The following is a 21590-nucleotide window of genomic DNA, read 5'->3' as shown; positions in this document are numbered from 1 at the left end:
GTCAATTTATGACACAAGCAAGCAGTGACAGTTATGTGTAATCATGTTGAACTGGTACAATTTTAGTTGTATAGGTTTAATCTTGTTTAGTGTGATATTTTAAGAGTTCAGAAAATAGTAAAAAGTATTGAAATATTGTTAGAATTGCTTAGCAAGAAGTCATTATTGTCACTTTTTCAGTACAAAAATGCTCAAGTGTTTTTTGTTTTGGATATGATACTAATTAGTAATTACATGTACTGAAATCATGGGACTTCTCTAACATAGCCTGAGACAGTTACAGTATTTTTGAGTTTTTAGGACTTGTTGAATGATTTTGCTGTATTGGAATGCAAGCAAGTTTCGTGGAAGCAGTGCTGGAAAATAATTTTGTCCTTGTAGCAGGGCCAAATGTCATAACAGTCTGACAAAATTCGAAAAAAAGTTAAAAGATTAGTGAAAGTGTGATTTTTTGAGTAAAAATCATAGATCTTTACTTCTGTTGAAGTACAGTTTCTTTCAACTACAGCAGTTGTTCTCAAACTTGTTTTTGTTGCGACGCCTCTGGAAAAGTTTTCTGGACTTGCGACGCACCAGCAAATAAAAGTTAATGAGGAAACTTATTATTAAAGTTTTGTTTGTTGATACAACAACAAAAAGCAATGCATATTATTTAATGTGACGTGTGGGCTTGTTTGTTTTTACAAAGTTCATTGAATCTTGGGAGAATTTTTGAAATTGCCACCCGCATTTTTCTTTCAGTGTTTATTGGTGATCGAAATTTGCTTTTTATCACCGCCAAGGCAGAAAATCCTGCTTCACATAAATTAAATATGACGTGACATATGGGATAATAATTCGTAGTGCTTTCTTCACCAAAGCTGGATAATCGCCATTCATTGAAATCCAGAAATTTGCCGGATTTCCTGAATTAAACATCCTTTTCAGGGAATTGTCACCAGAAAGGTGAATGTAGGCTTCTTTTTCTTGTGCAGTAAAAGACAGTGGAGTAGGTTGGACGAAAGGATCACGAATCCATTCGTAGTTTGATAAATTTTTCGGGAAGTATTTTGCAAATTTCGACTTGAGCTTGGACAAATGTTGCCCAAATATGCTTTACAAATTTGAAGGCAGCGTCATACTTTTCTTTTCAAGCAAATTGGACAAAAAAGTGAAGTATCGAGAGCTTCCAAACAGGTTTGCTATATATCTTCCTTCCACAATAGCAGCTTTTTAACGAATGCTGCAATTTTATCTGAAATGTCATTTTTATTCGGCCCTTGCATAGAAATGTTCAGTTTGGCGAAGATATTACACAAGTAAAGTAAGCCAATTTCAATAAGAAATTGTTCTGAGCTAAACAATCTGCAAGTGGATTATTTTCCTGCTGCAAAAAAGCCTGAAGTTCATCCACCAATTCGTAGAAGCGTTCAAAGAATTTTCTAAGCGAAAGCCACTTGGATGAAAATTAAAAGAGCACACTCCGATGCGCTGCATTCATTTCTCCACAAAGTTTTTTGAAAACTCTTGACTTCAGTGGGCGTGTTTTAATGAAGTTAACAACTTTGATGACAACTGAAACTGCTGATCAAAGGATTAACCTCATCTTTATAAAATAAACTGAATTCAGCTACGAAACAAAACTCTTCTGCGACGCCCTTGGAAAATTGAAACGACGCACCAGGGCGTCGCGACGCACAGTTTGAGAACTACTGAACTACAGACAGAATCAGAAGTGTCCTAATTGCAATGCAACTTCCTTTTTCAGCACTGCAGAAAGGTGTTGATTTTCAAAAATATGCTTAGTATATAAACAAATATTTGTTTTGTTGAAGTTTTCGTTTGCGTTTGTTTTCACTATTTATTTTTTAGCAGTCTTCTCCAGCCAGGCCAATCCAATCTTACTCTTGAATTTCAGGAACAGTGTAAATATTGGCTCAAAACAGCCATTCTGTCGTTATGCAGGGTATTTGTAAAGGTATCGATACATAGTATAGTGATAGATGTAGGTAGGTGCATTTACATTGATAGGACTTGAAAATATAAATATATTCAACTTTGGTTTCTACTGACCACTTGCTGTAGAAATGAAGAGAAAGTGACCCTCAATCGTGCGTGAATGCAGTTTCACTCAAACAAGCAAAGAAAACCAAAGGAGTAAAAATAAGAAGCTGCCTATTGATCCTGAAATAAAGTTGGTTTTTCTTAATGTCATGAACAATAGCAATGCATTCATGCAAGTTTAGTCTCCTAGTCTCTGCTGATTTTAAGGTCAGAAATGATATTGTAGGGTATGTTAATGTAAAGCTGTATGCAGTATGCACAGTTGCACACATATGTATGTCAGCCATGCCGGATAGTGTTGCCATTTTTATCTTCAAAGTGGCTATTTTTACCCACTTTTTGCCATTGTTACAATCAGGTGTTGCCAGAGTTAGGATTAAAGTTAGGAAGGGGTAAGGTAAGGGTTAGAGTTAGGAATAAGGTTAGGGTTTTGATCTTTGCAAATGACTAAAAAAAAATTCCAAAATACAAGTTTTTGTTTTCAACAGCTATAAACTTTTCCTCAAATTAGAGCAGAATTCCTTATCTGGCAACGCTATTGAGGTTATATTTACACTACATAGTGTAACTATAGCCACAGCCTTTTATCTTTGTGTATAACTAGTGTGTATCTGTGAATTTAAAGTCATAAACACCACTACAATACTGCATTCTTTGTGAAATAGTGGAGTGTTAATACTTTAACCTAATGTACTCTTTGTATTATTTTTTAAACAGGTCTGGTTTTAAAATAAAAACACTGTGCGGAACACCATGTATGCATTGGCCTTGTGGATTAACACGCACCGCAAATTTTGCTTGTGATTTGTGAGATATCACGCGACATGTCGCGCTGGGGGGCCCGGCAGCAACATCTGCACCGGGGCCCGGCAGGGCTCTTGGAGGCCCTGCTAATACTAGTATCTATATTTTTCAAGGTGTCAAACATTCCTTTTCAAAACATTAAAATTTTCATCTGTAGTCTATTTTTATCCTGATGCTTTTGAATTCCTTTTTCAAACCATGATTTTACCAAATTTAGATATGTAGCCAATGAGAAAATTGAGGTACAAGTAGGGGTTCTGTTAAGACGTCTATGGAGCGCAAAGTATAGTGCAGCAGTAGCCAGGGCCTCTGAGAGAAATTTTCACTAGGGGTACGAAGAGTCATTTCGGGCCCCCCTCTCACTCCGGGCCCCCTTTGTCTTTGGCAAAACGCCTAATATTTACTTAGGCGTGTTGCACACCCTACAAAATTTTACTGCAGAATTGAACATCTGTGCGCAATAATAGCATTAGGCTGCAATAAAACCATTATTTAGTGTTTTGTGTTGTGCATATCATGTGATCTGTCCCTCGCCAATTTGTGTAGGCCATCCTGCATTGAATTCGTGTGTCAGTTGTTGATGGTGCTGTTGAGACGTGTCGCTTGTACAGCTTTAATGTAAAATTTCCAAATTCATTTATTTATTTCCCTTAGATGTAGCCTATAATTATTCCTAATGAGGACACTATGTTGTGTCGAAAACGTTGGATTTAATAGTTTTTTCTTGTTTTTTTTTGTGTGTGTTTAATAAAAAATCTTAAATCCGCTAACGTTACTGAGTGGTTTTGGCATAGCCTATGTATCTGGAACAACAAGTCAAGCTCTCTATACCAAGGCTCAAACATAACATCTTGTTAAAACATAATCAAATTAATCATCTGACCAATAACCTTTCTTCATTAACTTTTGCATTCACCACATGCCTAGCAGAGGTGAGCGAAGTCACTTTTTTTTACTCCGGCTCCGCTCCTGCTCCGAAAGTATTTACTCCGGCTCCAACTCTGAAATTCATTTTGAAGTGAAATAAGCGTGAAACTACTCTTTTTAAATAATTTTTAAAAAACACAAAAAAGCCCAAAAACACCCGGGATTTTTCAAAAAAGCCCGGGTTTTTCTGAACCCTGCTTTTACTACCCTATGCCCCCCCGAACAGAAAAATAATCAACTTTTAGGCTATCATTTAATTTAGGGTGTTTTCAACAGAACATTTTTGCACGTAAAGCATTAGATAACCACTTTGGGCCCCTAATTTGCGTGCAATGCACTCAATTATTTTTCCGAGCCCTTTTGCTACATTACGAGCCCCCCAGGACTAAAGAATAACAACTTTTATGCTTGAATTTACTAGTTTAGGATGGTTTTAAATCAACATTTTTGCGCGTAAAGTATAAAATCACAATTTCGGGCCCCCCACAATCACAGGCCTGGGCCCTCAAGGGTACGCCGTACCCCCCTCTCGTAGGCCCTGGCAGTAGCCAACCAACCGACCAATTGAACCATTAGCGCGATAGCTGTTTTTAAAACACCTACTCGCGAGATAATACTTGGTTGAAGATAACAAAATCGCAATAATTTCAATGCAAAGTATCAGAATTATTGCGCCTAATACCACTTGCGTTATATTATAAAAAGCCAGCCAACTTTAGCCACTGAGGATCATGCACCGAATAAAGATACAATTTTGAACAAGAGGATATTACAAAATGTTTGTCTTGTATTGCATTAAATAAAAGATAATTAATTCCTGCCTTTTCACGGTCAGATTTGCAGCTGAGTTCTTGATAAAGTATGAAATACATTGAAATTAAAACAGGTAGACAATATCTTCTAATTTATCAAACTTGCGCCACTATGCCTGTCTCGCATATGGTCTCTCGACATGACAGGTAACATGCCAGACAGCAAATCAATCGTTTTTACATTGATTCAACAACTGCAAACGTTGAATCAATAAAAAAAATGACGGATTTTGCTGTCTGGGCAGTTATTGTTTTTATCAAGAGACTTGTAGAAACCATCACAATGCCATTTTGTCTATGCAGTGTCCAAGACAGAAGGCCTGCCGGAAGATTTAATTGAACAGTTGGAAAAACTTAAAAGAGCTATTTGTATTTTGGAAAAGGAAAAGGATAGAGTATGTTATAAACCAACAAGTATTGCTTTGTGTTAAAAACCTAGCTTATGGTAGTTAAACGTTGACTCTAACGAAATCAATGTAACTTCATGAATAATGTAGCTATTAATTTAATGTCTTCTGTACTCTGCTTCATTTCCTGATTTGTAAAAATGTTCTTCTTCGAGTAAGCTTCTGGAGCGAAGGGTGTATTCTTTTACCACCACAGATTCACGATGTTCCCGAACTACACTGGAAGGCTACTAGAGAACAGCCAGTCTTTGGTTTTATCATTCAGAGATATTTTGCTTGTCAGTTTCGTTAAACAGAAGTTGAGTGTCTGGCACGAATGGGTGTCTTGATTTGGGTCGACGGGGATGCTCGTTTGACGTGAAGAAGGTGGTTGGGTTCCTATGCCCGTCGACAAAGAAACAGAGTGGCATCTTCGCAACGAAGCTCAGCAGATAGCAAGCCAGCAACAATGGGGAAATTGTCCAATTGTGTGGGACGCAGGCATCCTGTCACTGTGCGTAGGTTGCTGATGGTAGCAGTGTCGATCTTGTGGTAGTGTCGATCTTGTGGGAGTGAGCACTGCGGCACCAAACAAGTGCACGGTACTCTTCTGAAAAGTAGACATAAGCTAAAGAGCAAGAGCTGCTATATGCAAAGTGTCAGCCCTTGCTCTCCAGCTGGAGCCTGCCAGGCGCTTGAGTAGTGCAGCGCGATGTCAGTTTCTTGAACAGTGGTGGCGTTACGAGAGAGGTGGCGTTACGAGAGAGATTTGTTTAATATCACCCCGAGGTATACTGGTTTGAGGCAAAGGATACAGATTTTCTATTCTTTTCAACATTCAGCTCACAATCAGCTGAATGTTGAATTAGAAAAATGAATACCTCTGTCATAACTCATAACTCAGCAAGAGAAACACGAACACAATCATCACTTAGATTCCTTTATCACAGCTAGAAGAACAGGTCAAGTTACAGCAAGAAAGCATAGATGCCCTTTTGTCAATGCCTAAGCAGACATACGGTGGAGAAAGCTCCGGCTACGAATCTGCAGGAGGTCCAGGCGCTGTATCGACGGTTGACATAAGAAAGCTTGAACTTGCCATACAACGAATGGGCCAAAAGTTTTCAAACGATATAAAGTAAGCGGGAAACAAACAAAAGCAGCAAATTAACTGCATTTGCAGAATTCAGAAGTTTTTGTCTGGAACTCTCAACTTGCAGGTCAAATTATCGCATGCTTTACCGCTTTCCAACTACTACCTTGAGACCGCTTACCCAGACAACCAAATGACAGATTTTGCTGTCTGGGCAAGTGATATACTGTGTTGATTGCTAACGACGTAATTCACTGTCTTTGTCGGCCGCGTGATGAAGCAGTTAAAGCGTCTGATGCTCAACGCTCGAAAGGCTGTCGGCTCGACATCGCTCCAGATGACGTGACTGTATTTTGATAAGATACTTAATACAATTTCAAAATAATGAGAGCAGCTGACGTAATAACTACACGTCTCTTCGATGCTTCTTCCAGTTGTTTGTTGTGTTCTATCTATTCTACTGTATATTGTCGCAAGGTACGCAAAATAATGCATTATTATTATTATTGCAGACATCTCCAGGAAGCAGATACTGAACTTGGTAATGAAAATAAAGAACTGCAACGAGCCATCGAAGATATATACAAGCAGATTAAAGAGATGCGAATCACGATTCAAATGTTGAAGGACAGACAAAAATCGCTTAGTGCCCAAATGGAAAGAAACAAATATTCGGATGAAAGCTTGAAATTGACTCCTAAAGACAGCTTGGATTTAATTAGTGTCTCAAAAGCCCCCGATCCCCCACCATCTCCTCCATCCAGCAGCGATGGAATAGACGGTTCAACGGTTCTGCGGCCTCCTATGAGGAAAATGCACAAGCTCCAGGTAAATTTAGATATTCAGTTTGTTTTTATTTCTGACTATCACAAGTCACAACGAAAAACAATAAGCTATATGCCAGAACTTACCAGTGATCTGGAAAAGGGTAGAAGCGACAAAACGCTGACTTTATATTGCTATAGGCAATTTAATCATCTTGAAACTATGCAACCATTAGTTTACTGTTTCTAGCACTAGTTGCAACGTTCATCTGATGAAATTGAAAGTAAAATAATTAAGAACAAACAAGATGGTTTATTGCTTTACTGACGTTTCGCGCACCATGACAATGCGCATCCTCAGAGCGAATAACATACAAAATAAAATTTCACCAGGTTTTATACTGCAGTAATCTGGTGAAATTTTATTTTGTATGTTATTCGCTCTGAAGATGCGCATTGTCATGGTGCGCAAAACGTCAGTGAAGCAATAAACCATCTTGTTTATTGTTAATTTTACTTTCAATTTCATCAGATGAACGTTGCAACTAGTGCTAGAAACGATAATTGTCCTGATGACCACCCAAACTTTTCAGTATTCACATTAGTTTACTTGTTATGCACCTATGTGTGCTGTTTAGGTTTGAAGAGGAGACCGTGCATTAAATTGTCTCACTCCTCATGCATTAAATTGTCTTGCATTAACCAAATTGAAATAGTCTAAAACAGAGGTGGCCAACACGTCGATAGCGATCGGTAGACCGCAAAGTCTCAACTGGTCGATCGCGTCGGATTTTGTTTTGATTTGACAAAATTCCTGAAAAGTGCGTTTTCCAATCAATATTCCTGAGAAAAAACTGTAGACCAACCCAGACAAGTTACTTGGTTGGATAAATCCAATCCCGCTTTTAGTAGGTATAAAGACAGAATACCCTTCTTACACGTCTATAGAACCATCTTATTACGTAACAAGTAGGCTACAAACATCCAAGTTGAAAAATCGAAGTTGTCCGAAAAGTAGGTGTCTTGGCAAAAGAAATGACACTAACTGTTCAGTTTGACTGTTGCTTGCGTTAAAAGAGGAGGCTCGTTAATTACCTCGGTTGTTACGTGCGTTTATTGCAGTCTATTCCTAGCCTAACCTAATTTATAACTTACTACTAAACTAACTTCTTTTTTGTGTGAACTTCTGGAACCGATGATGTATCTCTTTACTTCCAAAGTTTTTACGGTGTTCCCGAACTACATTGGAAGCTTACTGGAGAGTAGCCAGCCTTGGATTGCATCATCCAAGACGCGCAGATCTTCCACTCCGTTAGGTGACTTGAAGCTGGTACAGTCGTTGATGATGTGGTCTGCAGTCTGTTCCTCAGCAGCACATTCGCAAGAAGAGGAAGAGGCCATTCCCCATTGGTGCATGCATGGCCACCTGGAGATGCGGCCTGATTTGTCACATTTTGAAGATTTTGATTACAGTTACTGCTTAGTGCTTGACTGACATTTTTTGAGATGTTTTTACTTTTTGCAGTTTCCTAATGACCAAAAACTTTTTTATTGCCTTGGGAAAGCAGCAGCAAATGAGAAAAAGTAAGTTGAAAAACGCAAAATCAGACTGTTATTGAAAATTAACAGTCTGACTAAAATCTACAAAATCAAATTTTCTTCGTTTTTCAACATGTGAGGATGTTAAAACCTATTGTGTCATCTGGGGAAAAGAATAAAGAAAGCGTAAAAATCTAATTTTTAGAAAAATTTATTTAAACGTTTGCCCAAAGTTAGAAAAACTTGGAAATTTCTGCAAAATGTGACAAATCGGGCCGTATCTTTAGGTGGCCATGGTGCATGGTTAATCGGTTAAGCGGAAAAGCTCGAAGCCTGTGCGAAGACATTCAAGGCACATCCACGTCTATCTTGGTAGCGTCAGGCCGCCGGGACGGGTGTCGGCGTCAGGGATTAACAAATGGAATCTGGCGGTACTTGACTTCCATTCAGCTTTTTATTTAAGGTCTGCCCAATTAGCCACAGAGATGTTTTGCTTCTTTCAGCAAAAGTTGAGCGGCTGGCAGGAAATTGTGTCTTGATTTCAGTCGATGGGCAAGGGGTAAATCAACTGAAACTTGAATACACTGATTAGAGTTGACAATGGTAAATGTGTGATAAATATAAATCTATTTACAGTAACGGTGTTATAGGGAAAAAAGTTGATTAGTGACTGGTCGATCGCATCGATAAGAAGTTGGCCACCCCTGGTATAAAAGATAGGTGTTGTTAACTTTAACTTTCTGCATATTTGCAGTTTTTATGGCGGATTGCACAAACTAGACAAAGTAAGAGCAGAAAAATAAGCTTAACATCAAGTTAGCAAAATTGTCACCAGGCATTGAAATAAACAGTCCCTGACAGCAAAATCCGTCAAATTTACATTGGTTTAACGTCTGCAGACTGGAGATCGTCTGCAGACGCTAAACCAATGTAAAAATAACGAGTTTTACTGTTAAGGCTGTTGGCTGCCTTGTAATAGTTGGTTTCGTATGAAGAAGGTAGCTTGCTGGACTGCACATTTTCAAGCAAGGTCAGTTTGTGTTACGTAATATGAGTTGTAAGGAAATTGCATGTTTTTGTTGTTTCAGGATGCTGAACAAATAACGAACATGCAAAATTCCCTCCTTAATCTTGAAGCTGAGTTGGAAAAATTGACCAAGATGGTTATTGCAGCCATGGATGAACATGAAGTCAAGCAAAAGCACATCGATGTTAGTTTTTCTTTTTATTCTTTGGAGTCATAGAGAAAAACAGGAGTCCATGCGTTGAAGGAATCGCTCAATTCCTGAAGCTGAATAATACATCAAAAGATAAAGCGCTTTGGAGTGATAGCAAAGCTTTTAAACAAGATTCGATATAATTCAGTTTACTAGTTAAAGTTGCAACTGTTGGAATATGAGGTTGATTTATAATGCAAAATCACTGAACTGTTCCAAGTGTGACTTGACTTTTTTACTGTCTAATCTCACAGGTTAATTTGTGAAAAACAAACTAGAAATATTTTCTTATCAGTTGTCGAAATGCTTTCAATTTAATAACTATTTCTTAGGCGTTGTATGGATATGTGGAAAAGTTAGAGGATTTAAAGGCTGACAAGGAAGCTGTTAAAAAAGAAATGGACTTGGTGAGTTCAGTGGTTTAACTTAGATTACGCTTCAGCACTTAAACCAAATGCATTAAACAATAAATACTATTATGTCAAGCAAAAAGCCAAGCAGAGCGAATTACATCAAATATAGTTACTATTCTCTAAAACCTCTACATCTTGTTTCACCCTAAAAAGGGGATCATCAGAAGGTCCTTATTCAAATAGAATCTATTTACATATTTTAATAGATTCTATTTGAATAAGGACTCTCTGATGATCCCCTTTTCAGGGTGAAACAGGCTGTAGAGGTTTTAGAGAATAGTATCTATATTTAATGTAAATCAAGTGCATAATATCTTCACCTACTTGCAGACTAACTCGCGATTATTAGCTTGTTTCAAACTTTAAAGAACCGAAACGGTGTCCCCAATTTCGTCAATAAAGTTGCGTCGATTTATTAATAATAGTTGCTGTCTTTTTAAATGTTTGTTGTTGCCGAAGCCAGACTTTAAACTCTATAGGCCTACTTATATTTTGTAGACTCGAATTATCCTAGTTCGAAACTATACTTGAACACGTGAAATCTGTATCGACAGATTTTGCGGTGGATTGCAATGTCTACGACACTAATCACCAGACTATACGGTTCGGATGCATAAAAGTCCATACTAATTAGATGTAACAAAGATGTAGTCAGGAACACAAGACTGTAGATCACAAAACTACTAGACTAAGAGTTTATATAGGCCACTGCATACAACCTAAAACTGAACATTTCGAAGCATTGGGTAATAAAATCTCCAAAAGTGGGGTTTCACCTATGATACCCAATCCGTGGACTTTGACATAGTAGTGTGCTACAGTCTACATTCAGTCACAAGCAGTGGCGCGGGAACTACTTTTCTCTAGGGGGGGTTGAAGCTGCCATTAGTGTTGTGAGCTTCTGGGGGGCTTCGCCCCCCAGACCCCCTTGTGTAGGAGAACGTTTAAAACTGGTAGCAACTTTTATAGGTCCCTCCTGTGTGTAAAACGACGCCAAATCACACACATTGTAAGTTGTAAGAAACGAAGAACGGCAACAACAAAGCAGCTGTTCAGGAAATTAAAAAGTAAACGAACAAATTAGAAAGTGATGTGAAAACGACAGTTTGTGGAAATGAGTTCTCACACTCTTTCGAAGATTGCTTTTTGCTCAGGTTTTTCTCTAACTTATATGAACTGTGTCATGAGCTTTTTGACATCGACAGTGTTCAAAATGTTTGGGTGGACATACATCAACGCACGATGAGTACGGTAAGTCTGTATTGTGTCATTGAGCTTCTCAACCACGTTTTCAGGCGTCTTAGAGCAGAAAAAGAACTTTCTGATGATGCAGCTGAAACCGGGAGGCAAAGGCAGAGCTCCACGAATTTTCACGTTTCTTTGAAAAGATCAGTGTTGGAGGGTTTGGTTGCGATAGTATCTCAGCAACCTTTTGAACGGAGTTTGCGGTTTTTCCACTTATACAGCATCGCTGAGCAAGGTAAGTTCCGTTTTAGGCGATCTTTTCTGATGGCATCCGGTAAGCTGATCTCAGTATCAGATCCTTCCTCGCCGTTTGCACAGCTCAGAAGGGCCTTTTCTCTGGTGGCTGCAGTAAGCAGATCCACCTGGTCGAATCTTCGATCAAGCCCAGCTTGAACAACTCAAGGGCTTTGATGTATTGCCGTTTCCACGCTCCTTCTCCCGCAGACGACAAAGCATCCGATTCCTCTGTGTTTCAAAATTTTGCTGAAGTTTTGCTCACTCGGAGATCTTTTAGCGTCTTTAGGTTATTGGCAGACGCTGGGACGTTCGCTGCTTCCACAAGCTTGGAAACGGATTCATCTTTTCTGAGATTTTTGATCCGTTTGCGGAAACTGGTGATGGATCCAAAGCTGAAGAAGCGGAGATCTTCTTGTTTTGGAGCTGTCTAGCGACGGCTTCTGCAGGCTGAAAAACTTCACCTCTGCAGGTAATCGCAAAATAAAGCCGCATCGTGTGTGCTTATTTCACCAAGCTGAATAGGCTATCTTTGCACGTGCGTCTCCTTCCATTGCACTATCTTCTGTCATGTCGGTTAGACATTGCAACAGGGGAGGGTAGCACTTAACAGCACGAACGAGGGCAGAAGCACGAACGCACCAACGAGTAGGACACAAACCCAGAAAATTGCAGGCAACTTCATCGGAACCCAAAAACGACATGAATAAAGATTTACGTTTAGACGATTCACCAATTACAACTGCCTTGAACGAAGTTTAAGGCATCGGCAATAAGCCTCACCTCCTTTACAACGTCTTGCAAAATCAAATCGAGAGCATGATTACTGCAGTGAATGTATAACGATCCAAGGCATAATGCTTTAAGTTTGGCCCGCACTCCGTTATAACAACCAGATCTCTTGCTGTTCTATGCTGTAAGTGTAAAGTGAATATTGCAGAATGATGTCCAATAAACGATGGAACGCCGTGTTAGTAGGGAGGGTGGCTGGAACCGCTACTGCGAGGTATAGTTCCCTGTGATTGACGACTCTTTATTTCGAATGATGAGCGCGATTACACGTAATAGGAACTCGATCGATTCATCGTAGCAATTATTGCTCGAATAATTTTCTGAAAATATGTTATGTACCTTAAATTATCAGAATTTTCTAGGGGGGGCTGAAGCCCCTTGAGCACCCCTACTTCCCACGCCCTTGGTCACAAGACTACAACACTATTTGCAAGAAGAAAAAAAATGAGACCATTGTGTACTTCCTGTTACAGAAAGCAGACAAAAAAGCCCTGGCTACCAAAGTCAATCGCACCGACTTTGATTCCACAGTCTATGCGATGACAAAGAGCTTGGATGACATAACAGCTAGATTGCTTACGATGGTAAGTCTGGAAGAAATCTTGCTTAAGAAATATCACGATTTTAAAAACAGTCTTTTTTTAAATAGATTTTAATTTTAGTTTTTAATGGAGTTTCACTAGAGATAATTATGATTTTCTGGTTGCTTATGGCTGTTGAACTGTTGGCGTATAATTGCTTTTTTAGACCAATGAGTGCTTTTGTGGTTTTCGTAAAAAATCTTCAATGAAAAGGAAACAAAAAATCAAAGAAATCTTTTTAGTCGACAACTCCCAATCGAAAACAAAAGTACTTGCAGTTTTATGCAATAACTTACGTTGTAGCTATAGTATGATATAATTCAATAAATTGTCGAATTAACTTAATTTTTTTGCTTATTAGAAATATTTTACTTTTTAACTGAAACATCTTAAGTTGGCGTCAAATTACACATCAAATAAAATTTGTTCTTTAGAAAATCAATTTTTTAATATTATCTTTTTAAAGGAAAATGACTGGCAAGCTTCTAACAAGCATCTCTCAGCAGAAATAGAAACCAAGTTAGACAGAATCGAATTGGAGAATTTGAAGAACCAATTCGATCACAGGTCAGTTTCAACGAAAACTTTGCAGTTTTGTTTTTCTAGGCTACAGTTTGCTTGCAGCTGCTGTGCTGTGAGACGGTACTAGGATGTGCCTTGAGGATAATTATATAATAAAAACAAGCATAATGAAAACATAGCAAAATGAACACAACTATATAATGAAGACACCATCTTCATTTAGGTTTGCTGTGTGTAGGGCTGGATTCAAGCAAGTAATACTCACGTCACTTACTTTATTTAGCTTACTTTACTTAATTAATTACTTGATTTAGGTGGTTTTAAAGTTTTGTGCGCGACTGTATGTTAGGGATATTTTGAAAAATTCGGTGCGTGTCCAGAGCGCCATAATTTTTTTTTTTTTCAGTGAGCATTAAATTATTACGTGAATTACGAACTTAGTGAATTGTTAGCAGTAATACCAAAGAACACGAATAAATTTACAAACTTGTCAAACAGCTCTTCTTTACTTTCGCTCTTTTCATTTTACTATTGTCAAGCTATCGTCATGTCAGTTGTACACCAGTAGCCTACCAACTGACCCGATGACCCCTATCTATAAATATTAATAAAATGTCCATTTTTGTAGCTTACCTATACAAGTACCGTAAGCAAATAAAAAATAGTTTACCTTTAAACCTCTATTCTGATTAAGTTACAACGCTATCGCATTTTATCCGAAATGTGTTCTGGTTTTTGCAAGACGACGATAGAAAATATTTAAAAAAAATTACAACATTTCGTTTTTTTTTCAAATTACACCATATTCTCTCGGGCAAATTCATTTAATTATGTTTTTACGGTGGTTTGTTTAACCTGAATTATCGCTAGCTGGCAATAGTATTTTCCGAAAAGTTTTCTTTTTCCCAGGAAGGGGAGTGTATCAGTATCAACTCGCCCGCCCTTCCCTAAGGTGTACCAGTCGTGCTATACTGTCTAGAATGCCTAAATTGGACGTCTAAAACAATGAAAAAACTCAACACTGTCTAAAATCACATCATGAAAAGCATGACCAACAAAAGTCTAGTTGATCACATAAAAATAGAAGACCCACTGGCAATAACGAAGCTGCAACCATTTGAAGCAACAATTAATTCAAAAGTTCTAAAACTGCCGGCCATACTAAAAAATCAAAACACGGAGTATAAAAAATTTGCATGGAAGGTAAGGTTAACGAACAAAAAACAAGGCAGACCACCAAGACGATGGCATGACAACATCGAGGCATGGACCGAAGTCAATTTGGCGACACTGGGCGAGCTAGTACAAAATCTTGACTTATGAGGCAGATGACCTGTATGTATGCGCAGTCTACTTCAAGCGGAGATGTCAACTGAATAATTATTAGGTATAGATCTAATGGTTGGTTTGGTTTTGAATTTTTATCTTTGGACTGACAAACACTTGATAGGTTATTCCTGGTAGTTTAGCATACTTGTAAAGACTTTTTATGTAGGGTCAGTTACCGAGATTGGCAGAGTGAAGTTTTCAGATGGTTGAAGTGTTGTTGCTGGGGAATTGCTCCATTCATTAGGTACCGGTGTAATGTGAGCAATCCTAGGAATGCGTTGCTCAAGCGCATACCCCGAGACTCAAACCAGCGCCGCTTGATCTAGAACAGGGGTTCCCAACCTTTCTGTTCATCGGTACCCTTTGGTCAATTTATAGATTTGCTCGTGTACCCCCAAAATTTTCTTATATTTTTGGCTTTAGAAAGTTTAGATATTGCAACAAATTAACAGTAGAGCTGCATTAGAAGACTGCATACATGATATTTTGTACCAATCAAAGCACACAAAGTTATTCATAACAATGTAATCCAAGGTTAAACAAACACTACAATCAATCAAACAAACCATATATCGGCTGAATAAGCCTAGCAATCCTAGCTAATGTGATGGATGCGCCTGCTTTTTAGCAACAAGCTCATTAATACGAGGTGAAACATTAGCAACAGCACAACGAAGATCATGTTCAGGTATTTTGAGCTGTGATCTGTTTTTTGATTTGATTCCAAGCAGCACTGAAAATGTTGACTCACACAACCATGTTGATGGAAACAACAACAATGCATGAATAGCAGGTTCTGCAATCTTTTTGTACGACTTGCACATCGTAAACCAAAAGTCACTTAAATTTCTCTCAGAGTACACATCGCATGCAAAGCCATCATGTTGGAGTTCAATCAGTTCCTCTTGCATCCCTGTCCTAGCCTGCAGTGTCTGAGCGTTCGCGGTGAAAGGATTCCTAAGATATGCAACTTCGCAATATTTTAAGGCTGATTAGAAGTTATTGAAAGAATATTCTTATACTTAATCTAATGTAGCCTACTCCTTGAAAAGTCGAAATGTACCCCTGGGGGTACATGTACCCCAGTTTGGGAACCCCTGATCTAGAAGCTTCTTCGTTCACGAAGTCACACGCAAACCAACTGAGCTGTCGGGGCAATTCATACGTCATGCGTAAAAATTGATTGCTGTTCACATTGAATCCTTTTAATTTCTGGATTGATTGCGGTTTGATCCACAGCTCTTTGTTGCGCCATAGTTTTCAGTAAATGATCTCACTTTTGTGCTGTTCGACGTAGACATTTGCCTGATTGTCGATTACGTGGCCGAGAACGCCTGCGCAACATTCGAAAAGGACGTTGAATCCGTTGATTCGACACCTTTCCATAACACGTGGCTATCTCACAGCAAGACATTTAATTCCATGCCCAAATAATGGGAGCATCATGTTCCTACGATCTTTCAAGTTGTTTGTTGTGCTGCATCTGTGATCACATTGTAGCCTACTGTATGTTGTTTCATTGGGTGCAAATAAAACATGATTGTTATTATTACTACATTGTGAATTTACAGGTTGAAAGCGTTCAAAAAGTTGTTGGAGCAACGTCCATCAAAAGAAGGGTTCGCTGAGGATGACGCTGCTGGATTCCGAAAACAACTTATTCAATCGTACAACTGCATCTCATGTGATAGGCCAGTGGACATGGCACCAGCTGGGTAAGTTTACTGATGCTCGTTATTTTTTTCAATGCAGAGCTTACTATATAACTAAGCAATATTAGGGTAAAAATCAAAACCTTTACCAACAAATTCATTGCTACAACTGTATCATTATTTTTCATTAACTTTTGACAACGTATATTTATTTTCCTTTTACAAAAAAGTTACGTTTTACAGCGTTATCATAATTATCTCTAGTTTCCACAGCCTAATGAGAAGGAAGGAACATGCATTGTTTTAACGATTTCGTGTGTTTATTTGCAGTAGATGTTTTTGCTTGGGTGTGCTGTGTCAAATTTATTAACACTATTTTTCCTACCTTTCCTGTAGGTCTTCTTTCAGGACTTCTTATTAAAATTCTGAAAGCATGATGCAGAATGTGTGATAAATGGATGGCCTTTGCTTATCTGTGTAATATGAGATGTTAGGCTACAGTTGTTTATTTCAAATGTTCTATATAAGTATACTTTTAGTTTGGTAGTTTTAATTGTTTGATTAAAGGTATTGTTGACCTATTTGGAAACAACTTTGAGCAGCATATTCTCCACAGACCAGTGCCTTCTATACCAGCCAACGCTTCACTGCCTTACACCAAGTCGGTTCGGCCTTATACGTCATTTGAGTTGGATCAAATTCGACACCAAACTAAAGGGTGGGATACTTTGTGTAATGTATTTAGATTTTTTCTACAAATTATGGAGTGATTCTGTAAAATGCAATTCTACTTTCGTATTCGTAACGTATCGTTTCGGGTACAAATTAATCACATAATTATATTTGCATCGCTTACCATAAAACAGACTGAATTTTTTGTCATTGAGTTTGGATATTTCAAGAAATTATAACTGCTTATTTGAAATTTACAAACTTGCATAAGCTTGTTATTTTGAAGCATCCACTTGATAAAACTCTCTGCTTGATGCAGATCTATCAACAACACATAATATAATGTGCTACAGCAAATGCAAACATTGATGATATTATACTAGCTTATAGTTAGCCTAATAATGCTATCATTCTATTGTCTTGTAAATATAGAGCAATTCCTGGTAAAAACGCAGCCAACTTTAAAGCTGCTCTGGAAGAAAGAGAAGTGGCAAGATTACGGAAGTTGGAAGAGCTTGCATTTAGAACGCATTTTCCCCCACAGGGAACCTATCCTCCTCCTGAGGAGGTGATTCAACATCATATGCCTGTTATCTCGGGGTAGGTTATATAACATACTTCAACTAGGTTACATATATACTTCAACTAGGTTATATAACATACATAACATACCGGTACTTAAAACATACTCAATAATCACCTTTGTTTTGTTTTAAAAATTGCTGTTCGTACAATTTAAAAATATTGTTCTTGCCTGAATAACTATTGATATTGGTTAATAAACCGTTGAATAACTGCTCGGTTAATATCTTTGCTTCTTATGTTCAGAGAGGAAAGTGAGTTAACAGACACTGTGATGCCTTCAGGAAGGCCGTGTGGAGGAAACTACACTTTGACATATCCTCATAGGCGCTACACCAGGCTCACCCATCTCAGGTAAGCGTCACTGGAAATGTTTTATTATGGTTAAATCTTATATTTTGCTTTAGCCTATTTGCTTATGGCATAGAAAGGATTTGTCTCACCGTATTTAGCCGTAGCCTACTTCGTTTTTGTACTTATTGTGCGTTGCTTAGCAGTATAATAATTACTGAAAATTGGAAATTTTTGCTTATTTAAACTTATTTCAGTGAACTCTGGCAAGAGGAAGAAGCTATGATGGATGTCACTAAAGAGGAAGTAGAACTCCAAGGACACAACGGGCAAATATACAGAGGAAGATTAGCTACCGTTCCAGTACTGCATCAGGTAGTAAAAAATTCAATTTTTTTTCGATAGATAAACGTGATTTGGATCCGTTTAATCGTTTTAGTTGAAAAGGGCTTTATTGTATAACACACAGCCTACTGAAGAAGAGGTAGAGAAATCTTGGCAAAATGAACTTACGTAACTTAGAGTAGCTTCAAACGATAAAGCGTCAGTTTCTTTAACTTTCTAAACACATAAGATTTACTTGCCCTAGTTTTGAGCTGAATCAACTTAAATTAAAATACCAACAGATCCATCGTGGTCAAGATGCTTTTTTAAGTGTAAGCTTGGCTTGTTACATTGAGGTCAGTAGTTCATATTCGTTGACTTATTTTAGCCAAGGTATATGGATAAAACAACATACAGTATTTTAGCGTAAAAATAAACAACTAGATGTTCTGATTTTTTATTGCACATCATTCTTTACGTCTCTGACAAGGCATCAAGACAATATGCTCTAGAAACTGGTGCTAACGTTTAGGAAAGAATGATAGTGCAAGTTCGCTTAGTATGTTAAACAACGTAGCTCAACAACACACACATCAAAAACAACACATCATAAAAACATGCATAAAAGTAAAACTGCATCTTGATTTCCCATATTGATATAGGAAAGAATGTTTGAAGATTTATTGCCGCTCGTAGAGCTAACCTACTGGTAAGCTAGCAATAACAGCCAATATAGTGGGATAACCAAGCGGTTGAGAGGATAATTTCGGCCCGGTACCAATAAGATTCTCAGGCCCCAAATTAAGATACTTCTAGAAAAAATACACCATATCCAAAGAATAAGCGATAACTTTTTCCAGTTTTCGCTCCCCTTGACGGGCCCCTAAAATCAAACACGGCCTGGGTTTAGAAGAATCCCCTGGAATCCACCTTGCAACGCTGCTGGTGATAACTCTGGCTTTATTGTAAATTTCTCTCACAATTTTTTATTTAAAAATCAAGGCTTTGAATATGCTTCCTTTTTAAGTAGGCTAAAATACACATAGGCATGTTTTCAGTTCTTGGAAATACATTTTTTACACATTTATTGCGGTTACTAGTACAGTAGGATATTATTACACATTTAGTGGACATTTTGAAAATAAAAATAACATACAGTAAAATGTATGCTTTGGTATTTCATGAAGTTGAAAATAAGCAGCTGATTAATTCGAGCCAGAAGAATCAACTGATGGAGTGATTATTGTGACAGTCAATGCCTTACCGAAATGTATTTGTACCCTTAGAATCAAACATATATGCCTGTGTATAGCACAAAATAAAAGAAAGCTAAGTAGCCTACACAGCATGATATTTTAGGCTTATGGCTTACACAAATGAAAGAAAAACAGTATGCCTGACAATACATTTATGATGCTTCAAACAACATTGTTTGATACATTGAATGTAGCAAATGCCAGCTCTTCTAGATTGCTCAAAACTTTTGACCAAGTTTATGATTCCCTAACTCCATTATACTTTTCCCACAATCAGGAAACTTTTGGCCATTATAGCATACAACTCAAGGCTATACTGTATGAAGTAGTAGCCTATATTTCTATATGAGATTTTTCTTGCGTTGTAAGCTATCTGTAGAATGGAAAAGTTTTTGCAAGTTTCAGGTGATGAGTAAAATTCAAAGCAAGGATTATTGTTTAAAAGTCTGCTGGTTTGTGCAAACAATTGCCTAATTCAATTTTATGCACGTCATCACATCATCAATTATAAATAAACATTAGGACCAATTTGAGCAAACATGTAAAATAAAATTGCTCTTGCAGAGTCGACCACCTCCAGCCGGAGCCGAATCGACTTATGGGCCGGATCAGTCAGGCACCACTCCCCGTCCGAATTCCGCCCGCATAAGCTCGCAAACATACTCAACTAACATTCGCCCATCTTCCTCTGGAAATATTCAACCTCACCCACCTGATCATTCTCCTGGTCCCCATGCGTCCCCAGAACGTAAGAAAATACAAATGCCACATTGCTTACTTTTTAACAATAACAACATAAATGTGGTAGTTTACAGTGTGGGCAAAAAATCTTTACATTTACTTGGAAAAAAATATCTTAACATGAATAATCCGTGTGTTTTACTTACTCTTTCACCCATAACTGTCACGTCGCAAAAATGCTTATAGCCTTAGTTACATTACAATAGACTGTCTGGCTTGCCTTCAACTCAAAGCCGTTGCTCAGACTGCCTCATGTTGTGTCGCATGATGGTGAATAAGTAGGTCGGAGAAAGCGGATAAGTAGGTCGAAAATATTATGTTCATTTTCCTGAGTTTGAGAACTTAAAATATTTTTATCAAAGACCAAAATCGGTAGAAAGAGGATGCAAACGGAAGAACAATCTTGTTTCTTAACCTTGTTAGAAAAGGCATTCTGTAATTAGTGTGGCTAGAATTGTTGGTATTTCTAAATGGTAAACAGTCAATTTATCAGTTAAAAAGATTGGGTGTCGTTCCCACACGAGATGGTACCGAAACGTAAGTCCGGCTCTAGCGCACCAAAGACCTTGCCAAGGACGGATGAACTTTTGAAACGTAAAGTAACTTCATATCCGTCTATAACTACAGTTAAATGAAAAAAGAAGCACCCAGAGCTTCTCAGCCAGACATTTTTGTGCCAATCGAATTTCTGTGATTTTGGTCTAACTCGTTGAATTAACCAATCAGAATTTGCCTAGCTACTTTTCCAAGATTGGATTTAAAAGTAGGTTACATAGGCTACTTTAATAAAAAAATGTTTTTATTTTAGATTCGAATACTCGAGTTTCTGGGCAATCGAACCTGGAATAGCAAACAAATGGATATTCACTAGCAATAGGCTACATGTGATAATATTTTTACTTGCCTTTATACAGTACAACGTTTGATTTGAAGAGTTGGTTTTGTAGTATTGCAAGAAAGTTTTTCGTATAGCTCGTAGCTGTAGTTTTGGCTCATTAGATCTGCGATTTTAATTAAGTTAGAAAAATATTTGGTGCAATATAAAATGTGGTGTTACCAGATGACTGTTGAACATCTGGCTCGCCTAGTTATAGATATAAGCATAGCCTCTAGTCTTCATCTTGATAATTTTCCTGACATATTGCGAAATTATCCAGTTTATTGTGCTATTTGCAATTTATAGAGACCATTTTTCTTTGCAATAGGAGAATATTAATGTAGGTTAAAGGTATAACCAGAAGTGGGCAGTAGCGCTGCTTCTAGGACGCTACTTTTTTAGTAGCGATTGCAGAAGCGGCGTTACTTTTTTGTTGCAGTAGCGACGCTCCTTTATGCCAACGCAAGATAGCATTTGCCAATAGGCGCTACATT

At 37.9% G+C, this 21590-nt stretch overlaps 1 protein-coding gene across 2 annotated transcripts in view; it reads left to right on the top strand.

The window, feature by feature from the left end:
* The window catches only part of LOC145774255 (uncharacterized), a 56943-nt gene extending 35792 nt beyond the window's left edge, over positions 1–21151 (top strand). For both annotated transcript variants that reach the window (XM_082585446.1, XM_082585445.1), the window contains 14 exons: positions 4890–4981; positions 5923–6110; positions 6578–6893; positions 9457–9579; positions 9918–9992; positions 12743–12853; positions 13317–13417; positions 16273–16416; positions 16970–17071; positions 17458–17625; positions 17854–17961; positions 18156–18273; positions 20043–20226; positions 21028–21151. In XM_082585446.1, coding sequence (XP_082441572.1) covers positions 4890–4981; positions 5923–6110; positions 6578–6893; positions 9457–9579; positions 9918–9992; positions 12743–12853; positions 13317–13417; positions 16273–16416; positions 16970–17071; positions 17458–17625; positions 17854–17961; positions 18156–18273; positions 20043–20226; positions 21028–21068 — 1871 coding nt within the window. In that variant the 3' untranslated portion in view covers positions 21069–21151. The remainder of the gene's footprint in view (positions 1–4889; positions 4982–5922; positions 6111–6577; positions 6894–9456; positions 9580–9917; positions 9993–12742; positions 12854–13316; positions 13418–16272; positions 16417–16969; positions 17072–17457; positions 17626–17853; positions 17962–18155; positions 18274–20042; positions 20227–21027) is intronic.
* Positions 21152–21590: the final 439 nt, after the last annotated feature.

The sequence above is a fragment of the Aplidium turbinatum genome, chromosome 7 (assembly GCF_918807975.1).
Source record: "Aplidium turbinatum chromosome 7, kaAplTurb1.1, whole genome shotgun sequence".
Classification (NCBI taxonomy): Eukaryota; Metazoa; Chordata; class Ascidiacea; order Aplousobranchia; family Polyclinidae; genus Aplidium; species Aplidium turbinatum.
This window is presented reverse-complemented; position numbering and strand designations above follow the sequence as displayed.